This window comes from Rhopalosiphum maidis, chromosome 1, assembly GCF_003676215.2.
Source record: "Rhopalosiphum maidis isolate BTI-1 chromosome 1, ASM367621v3, whole genome shotgun sequence".
NCBI classification, from domain to species: domain Eukaryota; kingdom Metazoa; phylum Arthropoda; class Insecta; order Hemiptera; family Aphididae; genus Rhopalosiphum; species Rhopalosiphum maidis.
In genome coordinates this window covers 58,301,659-58,318,391 of record NC_040877.1, presented here as the reverse complement: position 1 = coordinate 58,318,391, position 16,733 = coordinate 58,301,659, and the positions used below count along the sequence as shown (strand labels likewise).

The window sequence follows — 16,733 nt, the reverse complement described above, 5'->3', positions numbered from 1 at the left end:
GAAACAACCCATACTTTGACACAACAAAATTATATATTATTTATAATTGCTTTATGAAAATACATAAATTTTATTATAATACAAATTATGACTTATTTTTTTAACAAGTAATATATTTGTTTGAGTTTCAGGATGTTAGGTCAAATGCATACATAGCTTTCAAAAAACTTTATTCAAAATCTCAATCAGTCCAAAAAATAATATGCAAGTAATTTAGATCAAATTTATTTTATACAAAGTGCATTTATGTTCAATTTATATTTTAAATTCACTTTAAATCATACAATTAACGTATGTTTATATAACTGTAACTAAAAAAAAAAGTTAAGCATAATGCCGTTTTCATTTTTTTTTTTTTACAAAATTGGAACGAAAAATAGCGTTTTATTCTGTTGATATTTTATTGCTATTCAAAAAATATTATTTTGTAGAGCAATTAATTGAAACTATATATGCCATTTATTATTCATAATGACATCTTCAAATTATTTTATTACTGGTATTATAAAGTATAAACCATATCATACCTACTACACTATTATAGTATTGACTATTGACTTATAAGTTCATAACATCTATAGTAAATAGTTATATTATATGTAATTTGTTTTTTGCAAAAATTACTTCAACCTACCTTATTAATTGTTACTTATTAGTTATTATTAATAGAAAAATAAATACTTGATAAAATATCCTTAGAAACATTGGTAAATACCTATTAGATAGACCATTTCTGCTCAGTATCGTTTATTGAATGCAATCCTTTATTATTAAATTAAAATTTAATATTTATTACATTGACCTACTTAATGTCTCAATGACGAGGTAGGTACATTCAACACATATACACTGTACAGAGCAACATTTGCTGTTTTTATTTTAAAATTTACAAGGCATATTTTCTGACCCTTTCTAAAAGAATTAAAAAATAATAATAATATTATCCAAATAACATTATTAGATAGCCAATAGTTGAATAGTCAATACATTCAATGCTCAGCTCAGATTCTAAAATTCTAAATGTATTATAAACAAACAACTTCATTATATCCATGTGTAAAAAATGCATTACCTGGATCCAATTACTCTCATTCTCATTTAGCCTAGTTTGGTCTTTATTACTAGTTCCCGATAAATAAAAATATGTTTATTAAATTACCATTGGACGTCTCCCTATATAAACAACATAATATAGGATTATTTTGATTATTAGCTTCTACTTTCTTGGCTACGTGTATTGTAAATAGTTTATGCGTAGTATACCTACATAGAGGTTGAATTGAAAAAAAACAAGTTATGGGAGACTGATGTAATAATTTATTTACAAAAAGTTAGTGAATTAGAATAAATGTGGCCAATGACCGCGTATTCATAATTCGCGTCTCTGTGGTCACTCCGCAATTCAAATACTGATTTGTTGGCTTCCAAAATACATGTAGGTACCTATTTTAACGCGTTGCAACGTTTAGATTGTGTGACATTTATGATTTATATCATAAGATTTTTGTAATCGAATCACTCTGTGTGTATATTACAGCAATTATATTATAATAATATGATATTGCATGGTCTGTTGGAGCGGGAACTAAACGTATAATTCACTGGACCGTTAATGCTTGTTGGTGTATACTGTATACCTATACATATTAGGTACCTGTATTATGTTATAAAGTGTGAGGACGTTATAATAAAAAATAAGAATCAACAAATAAAAACTGTTTGTGAAATCGTTCGGTGGTTAAAACAATCTTAATCAAAAAATATTGTATCAAATCGCTGCATATACTAAAACGAGTTTTAAGTAGCTGTAACGTGCATACTACAAGATTCAGAGTGGTCGTTTTTTTTTTAGCTTATAGTAACTCATTAAATTAACGACAATGCACGATTATACATTCGCATACTATATCTAATGGAATTTTCATTGCGTATTTGCGTAAACAAATATTCTATAGAGTATAAACTAGGTATGATTATTTGTAATTTTTAAGTCTCAGATAGTAGGTACCTTTATAGTATCTGACCATCAAATAATATTCTAAGTACATTATAAGTTATAAGCTTTTTAATATCGTTTCATACTTATATGTACGTATACCCATAATTTTTTTGCAAGACAACAGGTAGGAGCATTATGGAGTTGTTGAGACTCGGAGAGGATGTGTAGCCGAGTAGGCATATATTTAATTATAATATACTTATATATGTTATACATGATACATTTTCGTAGCGTTTAATATAGGACATAGGTATGTTAGGTATATATATATTAAACAGGTGGGTCTATTGTGAATGTTATTTTGTCAATTGTCAGTTTATATATTATAAACAATACATATAATATAATGTAGGGCGTAGGTATGATTGTATAGGATTCGATGTGTATTAAATTATGACTTTGCTGAAATAAACATATTTTTAAAGATAATTTAAAAACAGAAAAATGCATGTGACTAACCGTCCACGACCTCTTAAGCTATGTAGGTACCTATCTAAATAAAATATTATGTTATTGTATAGGCAAATTGGCTTGACTCAATTTATACGCCCAACAGGTTTTTTTATTTTAAGATGTGCGCTATTAAATTTACTTCGTGCATATAATTTTATACCACGATTGTATAGAATATAGATAATATATATATAGATATTTCCATCATAAAACACAACGTTTCAGTGAAACTTGGGAAATGCGTGAACTCGCTTTCTCCGTAATAATACCTATAACTATTATAAAATACGATATGTTAAGAGTACCATTTCACGGGTGTATCTTTTATATGTTGCTCGAAATATTCTACTCGTTTGTGAACTGTGAAAATAAATTAAACTATGAAAAGCATTGAAATACATATCTGTCATATCTATAAAAAATTAAACTATAGTACTCTAACAAAATCCGACTATATTTAACTGTATGCGCTAACCTCAAAACTTAGTTTTCTAATTCAAAATTGAATAAGTCATCCGCTTAACGTTTCAGTGGCTTTCCCAGATATCTACCTAAGGTTTGATGGAAAAACTATAATAGCAAATAACATAAGAATTATTATAATTTAGATATATTAAAAAATACATGTTTTGTAGTAAGTAGGTATTCTATTTATGATTATTAATTTTATTTTATTTGTGATTTTTACAAAAGTTATAACTTACGCTCAACTAATTGCAATTCTTAAACTTATCTTAGGTAGATACTTATACTAATTATACTAACCGTAAGGGTGGGCTAGTGGGTATTATTTATTAACAGTTAATATCGTTAGCGGTGTTGATGCTATAATACGCATTACGCAACAGTTTTTTTGTATGAAATGGTTTACAAAAGTAAGTTCTGCTAATCATATACGATATACTATACATTTATATTTATATTTATGTTTATACAAGAATACAATAATTTTTGGATGAACATTCTCTCTCATACATAGTTTATAGGTACATAATAAGGTACATTAATACTTAGGTATACTTATTTCTAATAAAAGAAAAAATGTCGTTTGATACTGAACGGATTTTTTCTATGTTTTATCTTAAAAAAGTGTCGTTTTTTGAAAAATATTGGGTAGGTAGACAATATATAGGTAATATTTAAAAATATCAGATATCTCGATTTTCATAATATTTCAACATACGGCACTTTTTTTGGGCAAAACAGCGTATTCACATGACGATGAACAGAGTATGATATGAAATAATATATAAGCATTTTCCTTACCTATAAAATCTTAACATGCCTATAGATTACTGGGTATCTCACAGGGTCACGAGGATGTTTTTTGTTTATATAGTAACTCAGTGGCCCAGTTGCGTGCTCAGCTTTTTTGAAAGGGGGAATACATTTTAGACTATTCCCAGACCACATTATAACAAAAAATAATATATACTCTTGCGTTTTAGTTAATTATAATAATAGGTCATTAATCGTGTGAAAACTGTAAGAATAATTTGTATATTATTACTTAATATTTATTAGTAATATCATGGCGTAAATCACTCAGTGATGGCAGTAAATATATGCTTTCATATATTTTCCTGTTATAGATCAACTTAACTAAAATAAACAATTAAAAATTACATAGAAAAAAGTATAAAAACATGAATTTTTATTTTAATAATAAATTATGAGAAGTAAATATACAAAAATAACTCAAAGCGGGGATATGATACCCCTCCCACCATGAACACACTTCTGAAGCAAATTTAGGATAATGTAAAGTTTAAATACGTCCATTCAACATTTTTTACAAGTGAATCTTCACGGAACATTGTAGGACGTAGGTATACCATTTTGGCACTTTATACTTGGTCATGTATTTGCGTACGTAAATATTATACCTATACAATAGACGAATTGTATAAAAAACTTTAATCATTTTATGGTTTATTTAAATTTAATGAGTCATTAAATCATGTTTAAAAGGGACCATATAATATAACTGGCTAGTCCATATCTTTTTTTAAATTTTGCTACTAGACAGTAGACAAACATCTTTTAAGGGTTGTAACTAGTAAACATAAACTTTCTTTTGTCTATTTGTCATTTGCTAATGCACACAAAAATAGGGACTGGCTATTGATTAATTATATGTTTAGCGATTTTCATTGGAATCTGGTACTTATTGTGACTTTTAGTACATAGTACTTACATGTTATATGACACCTAGGTTGACTTGGGGGCTTTGATTCGACCGTACGAATAAAAATGCAAATTAAATAACTTAATTGATTAAGTGGACTAGTCGGTGTTTACAGAATAATATAAATTAAAAGGCGCGTAAAAAAAATGTTATTGTTTTTTTTTTTAAACCCTGTGCCTCAGTAGTGGTGGTGGTGGCGCCGGTCGTCGCAACGAAGCAGCGATGGCTGTATCCGTCCTCTTGCGGCGTTGGTCTGTACCCTTTTGTGTCCCTTCCGACGGCGTGTGGCGTTTCAGTGACGGTGGCTGCTGCTCACTCTGTCTCTCATTGTGGTAGTGCTGACGATCGCCGTCTTCTTGGCGATGATTATGATGATGTTGGTGTTCGTGATAACCGTGGTTGACGTACTTGACCTTGGGCCGCGGGCCGAATACCATGTTGCGGATGGTCATGAAAATGGCTGCGTTCAGGGCCATGTTGTTGATCATTAGCGCTGACATGACCATCATTTTGAGGTTGGCCAGAACTATCGGCGTGAAGCCCAGTGCGATCAGCTGCGGTATCAGCATGTACGGGTTCAACATCATCTTCTTGAAGTGTCCACGACCTTCGGCCGGCACGGCGGTCTTTGTTGTCTGCAGTGCGGCTACGTTGTCGTGCGCGACTGGAACGGACTCAGCCACGGCCACGGCGATGAGCATAAGCGCGAACCCAAGAACGGACGCCAACGAACCCGCGACCGACCGCGAAGCGTTCATCGTATGCGTTGCGGCTACCTAAAAGACACTGACCAGCGGCGACGGAGGCGGCAGTGGCGATTGTGGCAGCGACGTCGACGGCGTTTTTGACCGCGATACTATAGCGTTATAATAGCGTGTCGATTCGTCCGGACGCCGCGAGCTGTGGCCGGTTTTCGCGAGCATCGGTTACCGGGTTGTAGAGAGGAGGCGCGGTGCATTCCATGCGCACAGCCCGTCGCCGATTGACCCACAAAACCGTTGACCGGCATACCGCCGCCGCCTTCGTCGTCGTCATGATAATGAGGGCACACCGCAACATATGACGACGGCTAGCGTATGATTATATTAACATTATTTTCGACCCGTGTTGATGACTGGACCGGTTTAAAAAATAATCTTTTCGACTATTTGTTGACGCTTCCTCGGATACGCATGAAAATGTTGTCGCATATCGTAGTGCCTACCAACTGATACTAAATAATAAATAATATAATAAAGTCTAAAAGTCTTATGTTTACTATATTTTTAGCATCTATAACTAACCACTGTATTGTTTATGACAATTTATTTGCATCTTCTTTTTTTCCAGATAAGGTAATATTGGCACAATTTGGATTAAATGTATTAAATTTAAGTTCATAGTTATATATAGATCATAATTCATAAGTTGTAAAAATCGATGATTCTATTATAAATTTGGGGGTGCTAATATGAAATATAAGGATGCTCCAAGCACCTCCCCCCAAATGTACGCTTTAATATCTTTAACTAAGATAAAATATCATTCTTTTGAATGAGCAAAACACTACAGAATAAAATAGTGTTGATAATCTTCAATATTTTCAAAATATTATTGTGCTAACTGTACATACATCGATTACGCCGTAACATTTTTTTAGTAAAGAAAAAGGTGCATCAATTCCGCTAATTTGAAGTTTTAAAAGCTTATGTAACTAAAAGTGGAGCTAAGTATTATTTTTATACCAAACTAATGTACTAAATACTAATTAATCGAACCAGTATGTATTAAAAGATTATGAAGCAAAAAATAAATAATCGTTTACACTAAATTAGTTTGGTATCATTATGAAAATTAATATTTTATAAGTAATAATTCAAATAACAATTCAACATTAGAACAATAATAATAATAATAATAATAAAAATAAGTAGGCAAGTTGGTACCGATCTACTATATAGGTAGTAGGTACATTAGCTATATTTAGGTGTCGAGTAGAATTCGTTATTGAATAAATTACTATAATGGATTTTGTTAAATTTGAGTACATTGATATATATCCTATTGAATACAATGAAAAACGATTCTGAACGAATACCGTCTAAATGTTCGTAATCATGGTTACAAAACAATTTTAATAATAATATTGAATTTACGTGAAAATTCTTGCTTTTATTTTATTGTTTGTTTTTTCAATTATAAGTATAGTACTGTAAATTTTTAATTTTGACATTTTTAAAGTATGAATTAGATCTACTTTGTTATCTAAAACCATCCTTAAAGTGAAAATTGAAATATTTTATCGACTACTTATCGACCTTATCAAGTACACAGACACACAAAAAAATACAAATTATTATAAAATCAATCAATTTATCGATTAGCTCAGAATCTGGAAAAAAAATTATAAAAAGTTGAAAAAAATGGACTTGTTTTATTATTTATATTTCATAATATTATAATGATTATTACATTTTAATTTTAATATTTAGATAATTCTTACATGCGATGTCCTGACTCATGATATACATTATTTTGTAGATAGATAATTAGGATTGGCCAATAGGTATATGGCTCCACTCGGAGCTCCACTCGTCAACCTCTATTCGCAACTCTTAAACTCTTTACAGAAATTTGTTTAATTTTATTTTTAATTGCTATAACATTTAATAACAATTATATTCACTGAAATAAAAATGGCAAACCCAATTAGGTTAAAAATAAAAAGTCATCGTTTTTTTGTAGTTTTTCCTAACACGGCTACATTTATAGATAAAAGTTAATAAACTGATGAGAAAATCGAAAATTACCTTTTAAACACGATAAAAAAATAAATAAAAAACAACATTGAGTTGGTTAATATGCAAACTTGTTTCGTCCATAATCTAAATCAGCAAAATTAATCATAATTGATGAGTAATGGTAATTTTTTCCGCTGATTGAACATTATTTGGAATAGTAAATAAGAATTTTGTCGTGTTTTAAAAATTATATATTGTTATATACTTTTATAACCATTTACCTATTAATTATTTTATTGAATCTAAAATTTTCATTATGAAGTATTTAAATACTAAATACCTATAATGTAGATAAATAATTTTAATTAATATCTATATTAATTAACAATATTGTTGTAATCATGATTAATATTATCTGTAAAATTGTCTTTATTTTTCAAATCATTTAATTAGTGTTAATATATATATATCTCAGTTCATACCAGGATAGGTAATAGGAACTTTATGAAATCAATACAGCTATACATTTATTAATTAGTTGCAGTGCCCATAATTATTAATTATTATAATTACTATTACTATTTTTTCCTTAATTGTAATTTTTAAATTTATCTAAATTGTATTCTTAGAAATAGATCATTAGATCATATACATACTTGAGTTGATTGGTTTGGTTTAGATAAATGTTCAAATCTACTTAAAGTAATAATTAAAATACAAAATTATACATCATAATTAGCTTATTAACTCTACTGTAGTACAAGTAAAAATATTACTAAGGAATTGTTTAAATAATTAATGTTCCTTGGTCCTCTTAAAGTGTGGGTTATGTGATTTTTAGTTTTTAGTATGTAGTATGATGACAATTTATTATAAAAATGAGTCATTAAGTGTATGAAAATAAGTATTAATTAATACATTATACAAAATATTTATCAAGCACAAGATGTGGGGAGGGGCGATATTTTCTCCCCAAACTATATAATGGAGAAATTTCTTTTTAACCTCCTGGCTTCTAGATTACGATTATGCACTTAACTTCTAAGTATAATTTATTATATATTACCCTAAACTTTTTAATATTTTTTTAGCATGCAATATTATTCATATTATGTTATGACTAATGAATATTTTATTTTATTTTTATTTTTAATAATACTAATGAATTCTTTGTATTATATAGAGATAAAATAAATAGCACTATATTGGTGCACAATAATAATAATTATAGTATGAGCTCAGTGGTGGTCAAACAATGGGAGGGATAATGAAGGAGAATAGAAAAGACCCCCATGAACTTTTTTTAAATATTTATTTATAAATGTATATTATGATATATGCATGTATGCATAGTGTTTCCCAGCCTGGGGTAGAGGCGTGGAAACATTGCTGGGGAGGCGCAAGCAATCATTACGAAATATAATTTTATTTATTAAATTATTTTTATTTTACCATGTAGGGAAAAAATCAAAAATGAATAAAAAAGGTGATCATTTTTTGTAATTTATAAGAGGGGGCACGAGACTTTTTAAAATCTAGAAATGAGGTGTAGGATAGAAGAGGTTGGGAACCACTGGTATATAATATTTATCATTTTTTTTACTATATTATATTCTAATACACTGTGTAATGTGTATGGTTTATTATTATCTATTTTTTATCGACTCATGTAGTCATGTCTCATATCTATAAGAACTAGACTATTATTATTATTTATTATTGGTATTTAGTTGTGTATTAAATATACGGGAATTACCCCGTTCGATGATCGAGAATGTTCAATACTACAATATCATCAATGACCTGTGACAACTCATGTGGATCCTCTTAATACGTTTATAATTTCGTAAATAAAGTTTGTATTTACCATAATTTAAAAAATGGATATTAGGTATAACTATAAGTTATATTTTTAATGATAAATAGAGCATTTTAAAAAAATCAGCCATATCTATGACAAAATCATTTTACCACCGCTCACTGACTTGGCTTAGGATAGCTGCAGGGAAATTAACAGGATGGCTGATTAACATGGAATCACTTATTTATTGGTGATAGATTTTATGTGAACACTATTATGTATTCTATAATTTTAATACATAAGTTAGAAATTATAATGTATTGCCAGTTGCTACATATATACATAACCACATTTAATAAATGGAAATACCACAGAAAACAAAAAAAAAACCAAAAGATAAAAAAACCATGAAAATAAAAACCAAAATTTTATATTTTGTTATATTATGTTATATTTCATAAGAAATAAGTTTTAATTTTTTAATCAAAAATTTAGATCATCAATTTAACTACCCAGGTGTTAGATTTGTTGAATACTTTCGTAACCAAATTTGTAAATTTTGAATAATTAAAAAATGTATACATTTTTTTTGTATTTAAAAATGTATAAAAAGTAGCTTAACTTTGTTGTACTATGTTTTGGAAGTAGTATTTCTGTTTTGAGAAAATTTAGGTAACATCCTAACATCATTCAATTAACCTCTTATATTTTATATTTTAGTACCTATATATGACCTAGTATGTGTATAAGTATATAACCATAAAAGTACTATAGAGGCATAGAGCTACCATAAAGATAAAAAAACGTATTACGACATCTACGTTATATTCATTACAAATTTTGAGTTATTTAGACTGTTAAGATAATACAGGCACACGTGCATAATTTTATTGTAATTATTATACCTAGTGGGGCTAGTATCAGTCACGTATACAGGGGTGGTGGGAGGGGGTTAACCTCCCCTCCGAAATTGTTTTCTTGTATATGTGCCTGGCTAGTTATTACATAGTTTATTTAGTTGTTAACAGTGTAGTATAACATTTGAAATCGAACAAGTGTTATTGAAAGGTCATATTTAAAGTGGTTTAAACTTTTAATTTGTCATTTACAAGTTTTTCAAATTTATTTTGTGTTTAATTATGGAAATAATTATCTCTAATAAAGGAAAAGACAAAGTAATGTAGGCCTTTAAAGCCATATGTTCGTTATGAAACACGCGGGAAAAAATATTCGACTGATCAAATTTATATTATTATTACTTTTACTTTATTCGACTGATAAAATTATGAATTTTACATTTTTTTAAAACTTATAACTTATTCTGATTTTTTGTCAACTTTTAAAATATAGCAAAATATAAAAATTTGGTTTTTATTTTCGTGGTTTTTTTCTTTGGATTTTTTTTTTGTTTTATTTTTCCGTCTACCCTAAAATTATGCAGTAGTTTGATAGTAGGTAACTCGTTACTTAGGTATATCTATTTTAATCATAATATTCAATATTCATAATCAATTTAAGAATTTTTGAATAATTTCTACAATTATTTAAAACATTGAGAATTTTACATTATGACAATATGTAAATATCCCTCCCTACCTGGTTGCAAACGAGTTGTGTCCCAAAAATTGAATGTCCCGCAGTTTTTTTTTTGGGTTACACGAATTGTTGAATTTGACTATTAAAAAATTAAAAGTATGTTATATATTATAATATTTTACACGAAAAATGAAAAAGTTCGTATAAAAAGTCGTATTATTATAGTTAAAACAGATTTCTCGATTTAAATTTATAAAAACTTTTTATTTTGATTAACGAAATGACATATTTTATTCTTGTGAAAAATATCGATTTGAATTTATTAACATACAACTTGTGTATAACTTTATAAAACATTTGGGAATCAATTCGTGTATCTCTCTTTTATCAGCGGGACACAACTCGTGTATGAGAAATTTCGTTAAGACACAACTAGTTAACTGCGCCCTACCTATATATACAGACTTAAAGGCGATAATTAATTTTATTGATCTAATATGTTGATCAATAATTACATATATTTCATGTAATTTATGAATTTATTTTTATGATAACATAATATGACTGATGACTGTAACATTTGTTAAAGACTTATGAAAACTAAAAATTGCACTATATATTTTTTAAGAATATTGTCCGATGGCGTGAAAAATTGATTAGGTACCTAGTTATTTAATGGTTCAATAAAATTTAATTGACCAATTATGAATCATTAGAATAAGTTTAAGGACCATTAGCTATTGGTTCATTATTTATATTAAATGCTTAGTGGTTGTACATGCGACTCGGTAGGTATCTGGCTATACTATAGATTTATGGCAGGGAAATTAATCGATGGTTTGTACGTGCCACGATATAATACTAACTTAAAATGACAGAGTAATGTAATCTGCGTTACTGCCGTTACTCAACTATTTTAAGGTATCTATATTTTTCTGGGACGCTCGCTGTATTATATATGCAGGTATACTGTATCCGTATACGAAAACAACGTATGATACAAGTTTATTCGATCAATTGTAATTAAACGCCGGCGGGCTAAAATGAAGGTCGATTTGTTTAATGCGAGAAATCAGTTCATTTTTTAATGGAGTTTAAATATGTCATGACTCATGAGGATCTGGTATAGATAAATACAGCCTAAATACACCTATATGTATATTAACCGTATATTGCAGGTGTCTCAATTTCTTAAAATCCATTACAACATTTACTGCACAACGATCATAGGATATAAAGTATCTTATAGTAAATATATATTAGAGGTATAATTATTTTTTTTTCGTAGTTAAAAATCACAGTTCTTTTATTATAAATAGGACTAGACTTGATACGCATATCAACATATATTTTGATAGGTATTTCTTTCTGGAATTCTAGTAAAGTTTTGGTTAGTAATCATAGTAATTAATAGTTTCTATATTTTATTTTATTCTGTAACGTATTGTGTCATTGGCATAATAGTATATATAAATCAAATATATCTAAACAATTTGAAATAATAAAAATAACATTAATTTGTGATTTTAGAATAAGAATAAAAGTAATTCCCAAATGCCAAGTTAAATTACATAGTAAATAATAGACACTCACATCTAATATCACGTTGTCATGATTAAAATGTCTGTAAATGTTGAAACCAGGCATGTACACAAGGGGGTGTTTTGGGTGTTCAAACTTAGGTTAAAATACTACTATAAAATACTAGGTGAATATTTAGGTTTTTGTATGGTTATTTACTTATTCAATTTCAATGTTAATTTTGTTGTATCAATGTTTGTATTTAAAAAAAGCATTTTAAGTATACCTAATTTTCATAAATTTTTTTTATATATTTATTAAAAAAAGTTCTTCTTTCCAATAATTGATTTTCAAAAACACTCCCCAAAACTTTTCTGCGTACGTCCCTGGTTGAAACATACTACTGTATATAACCGTAGATTATTTAAATAAGAAAATTTGATGGTAAATATTGTTGTTTCATGTAATTGATTTTATTAATAAATAAAAAATAATAATACCTTATATGTACGTTAAGTATTTATGTATTAAAATTTTTCTTTCAAATGCATTTAAATTGTATATTTTTTCATATTTTAAACAAATTTAATACATACTAATATTGTGTATAAAATATAAGTTTTTATAATTTTATTTTCTTCTTTTATATTTTTTCGTTTTTAACCATTTACTATAGTTGTATGATGTAATGACTATTATGACGTATACACGTCATATTAACTTACTATGCACATACTTATCTATTCTAATAGTTTATATATTTCCTGTCTCTAATGATAATGAATGTTAATAATTAATTAGATCATTTTTTAAACTTCTTTTTACATTCTAATTTGTATGGATATATAAATGTAATGTTTATACTGTTCAGTGCCGTTACTAGGAATAGTTATAAAGAATATGAAAGTTGTTACAAAATATAGATCATATAAATATTCAATATTGTATTAGTTTTATTTTCTTAATATGTAATTCCAATAACCAGCATATACAAATCTATATTTTGCTGTTTTTATCGTGACATTAAAATATATAATTTTTTTAACGAAGTATAAAAATAAAAATATGCTTATATACATTCACATGACATGGTTTTCAAGGAAAAATATAATATATCTTTTTTCATTAAAATGTAGCATTTACAATCTGTACATGAAAATACACAATAAAGAAATGTTAGCAAGAAAAACTAATTATAAAAAATATGACTGAAAATTAAGAGCAGGAAAGCTATTTACCAAAAGTACTTTTATTAGAAGTTTTCAACTAGATAGAAGATTAGATATTAATCTTATCAAAATATAAGATTGCTACACAAACATATTTTGAGACGTCGTGGTAATAATAGCAATAATTGTAATTATAGAGCAAATGAACGATTGGGCTTATTATTATAACGATGAAAGGATTTCGATGAGCGTATCACACGTTATTGAAAGTTAAATGTAACGCGTGTGGGTGTTTTATGAAACACACAATATATAATAGTTATGTTTATATAGTAAGGAGTTATGTATTACTTATGTAGTTATGTTTATTTAAATTGCCAATAACGTATTAATGTGTCATTCATTAATTTGGCATTTATATATTATGATATTATGATTATACATTTATAACTATAATATACAATTCTATAAAATCATTATAGAAATTATGGCTTTATGGCTATATGTGACAATAGTTATCGATATTAAGATTTTTCTCGTTTTAACCTAAAATTGTACCGCGTAGTTCTTTTACTCAATGCGTTATTTCAGAATTTAGAATGGAATAATAACAAATTGTCTAATACCCATCTGTAATCTAAGTTTATCACATGGTATAGGTAATCTTAAATTTAAAAGGGAGAAAGTAGTTTACCTAACCCTGCTGTTGTAGTAGCTGATTTCAACTCAAAGTCTCACAAATGGGGTAACTCAGAGGAAGACGGAAATTTTAAAGCGCTAGGCAATCTCTCAGTTTATTTTGGAGTGATAGTGTGGAACTTTGGCAACAAGTTAACGTTTGTATGGAGGACGTTAGCTTCACGTTAACCTTACGTTTGTGTCACAATCCGCACCAAGTCAGGTAGATGGCTGGTCATTTATAAAGGAGAAATCTATGAACTTCCATAAACATATAGTGTACAGTCGCGGTATGTCGGTATGCCTCGAATCCGGCCTCATCAGGGGCGGATTCAAAACTAATAGGCGTACAAGAAACTTGACCAATCGAAGCTTATCGAGGCACTCAAGCACAGATCGTACCTAATAGTGACATCAGCGAAAGAAGAATACCTATAAACTGTAAGCTGGTTGATAGTGGTGTGCGACGTCAGCATGTCTAAGGATACATGCAGCGAAAATGTTTGTCACACGCCATAGTGAAGTGAGAAAATTGAAAATGTGCAAGAGGAAAAAAATTGGAGAAATAAACTCCATGTAGAAAGAAGGCTTTTATAGTAGAGAACGGAAGACTCTGTTTAGAGGCATCCTCGCAGTCAAGGAGGAAACGTGTAAGAAAATTTGTGATCTGATGGACAGCGATTTATGGGGACTCCCGTATAAAATCGTAGTAAAAAACTCAAACAAAAAAAGACAATCCCGGTAATCGATCTGCCGGAACCACTAGATGGCATTGTTAACGCGCTATTCTCGTCTAGTCCTAAAGCGGCAAGACCATCCACTGTAAGGACTTGGAGCGTGCTTGGTTCTTACCTAATGAAGTGGCAGCTACAACGAGATGATAGCCAAGCGACAAGGTATCAGGGCCAGACAGCATCCCCAACGAAGTATTGAAGGCGGTGGTCAAGCTACACCCGAATCGCTTCGTCTCGATGTACAATGACTACATCCGTAGCTCATTCTATTTACAAGAATGGAAACTGCACGTTTCATACTTTTGTACAAGCTGGAAAGGGTGCGGGACAAACCATCAGCCTATAGTTACTTTATGCATGCTAAACTTAATCGGAAAACTATTTGAAAAGCAGCTTATTACAGACAAGCTCTGAGATCACCTCTTATCCTCCGGGAATGTCGCAGAAAACCAATACGGCGTCAAGGCTGGGAAATCGATGTTGGAAGCGATATTAAGAGCAAGGCCACTAATACGGGCGTATTTAATTTACGCCAAAAACAACCCAAAGAAAATAAATATTTATGTAATTTGCACCACATTTGAACATTTATTTGGTAATTTGCGTCATTTTTAAATAACTAAACAATTTTTTTTACAAAATAACATATTATTGTATTTTTAATTATTGATCAATCAAGTTAATTTTAATAGTTATACATTTCTTGAAAATTATTTAAAATAGTATTAAATATAAGTACCTATAATTCCTGTAGTTAAAAAAACATATAAAAATCAGTCATATTACTCATATTATAACTATAAATAAATGTATATAAAAATAATATAACTAAAAAAATATTTTTATTGATTAATATATTGATTAATCCAATTCATTTTAATAGTTATATATTTCTAGGAAAATTATTAAAAGTAATTAAAAAATGTATAATTCCAATATATAAAATTCAGTCATATTATAGTTATAATTGTATAAATAAATGTATATAAGCAGTATACATAAATTCTAACAATTGAAGTAAAAGCGCAGATTACATATTCTATTTCATTTTCTGTCGTGGTGCAAATTAGTGAAATTAATTTTTAGATACATGTTATATTTTTTTATTTTGACGCAAATTACAAACGTACTTAAATTTGCCTATTGATGGCGCAAATTACAGGTAATAAAATTGGCGCAAAATACCATTTCCCAATAATACATAAGGTAAATGGTCGTAGCCAAGCGTAGTATGGTTGTTACTTGTCGAGGGCATGCTGACCCTCGATGTCAAGAATAAATTACCCGAAAGGCTAAGGAGTGTTCGCTTATTTGCAGAAATTATTTTACATGCTTTTTAATATTATAATAGGTGTGTCTATGGTGGCAGCCTAGGGTGTGTGAGCAGCCAGTCAACCGAATTTTAACTTTTTAAGTTATATCGCCTACAACTTTTATTTAAAAAAAGATGTCCTATGTGATAATTTAAAATGTTGGTAACTAGATTGATCTAAAGTTAGGTGGTGTAGTCCAAGACTGTAGATGAACAATTTTTTAGAGTTCAATTTAAAGATGCTGAAAATACCGCACATACTGTATAGATAATAGTATGTTTTAAACTTCAAATTATTAAAATACATTTCATACAGTATATTATTAAAAGAAAAAATACTTTGGGCCCTCTAGCGTCTGAACCAGGGTGACATCGGATCCTCTGATCACTATTGGTTATGCCACTGTTGATATGTACGAGTATACGAGTATCTACTTCATTATTTACAAATAAATTATACAATGTATGACAGTCGTTTATGAACTAGCCAACTATTAAAGATTATACATATTTACATATACTTAATTCGGTTATTTTTATCAAATATACAGGAAAATGTAGGTATAAGTTTATAAAAAATAACTTTAATTTTGTTGTTTCTATTTGTTTCTTATTTATACTA

The 16,733-nt window shown here is 28.8% G+C and overlaps 1 protein-coding gene across 1 annotated transcript; it reads right to left on the bottom strand.

Moving 5' to 3' along the window:
- Positions 1-4,086: 4,086 nt before the first annotated feature.
- LOC113561267 lies at positions 4,087-5,499 on the bottom strand. Its single transcript, XM_026967588.2, has one exon. The coding sequence runs from the start codon at positions 5,396-5,398 to the stop codon at positions 4,805-4,807; it is 594 nt and encodes a 197-aa protein (XP_026823389.1). The 5' UTR covers positions 5,399-5,499; the 3' UTR covers positions 4,087-4,804.
- Positions 5,500-16,733: the final 11,234 nt, after the last annotated feature.

Excerpts from the sequence above, each read along its gene's own strand:
- LOC113561267 (XM_026967588.2), bottom strand. The coding sequence starts at position 5,398 with ATGAACGCTTCGCGGTCGGTCGCGGGTTCGTTGGCGTCCGTTCTTGGG.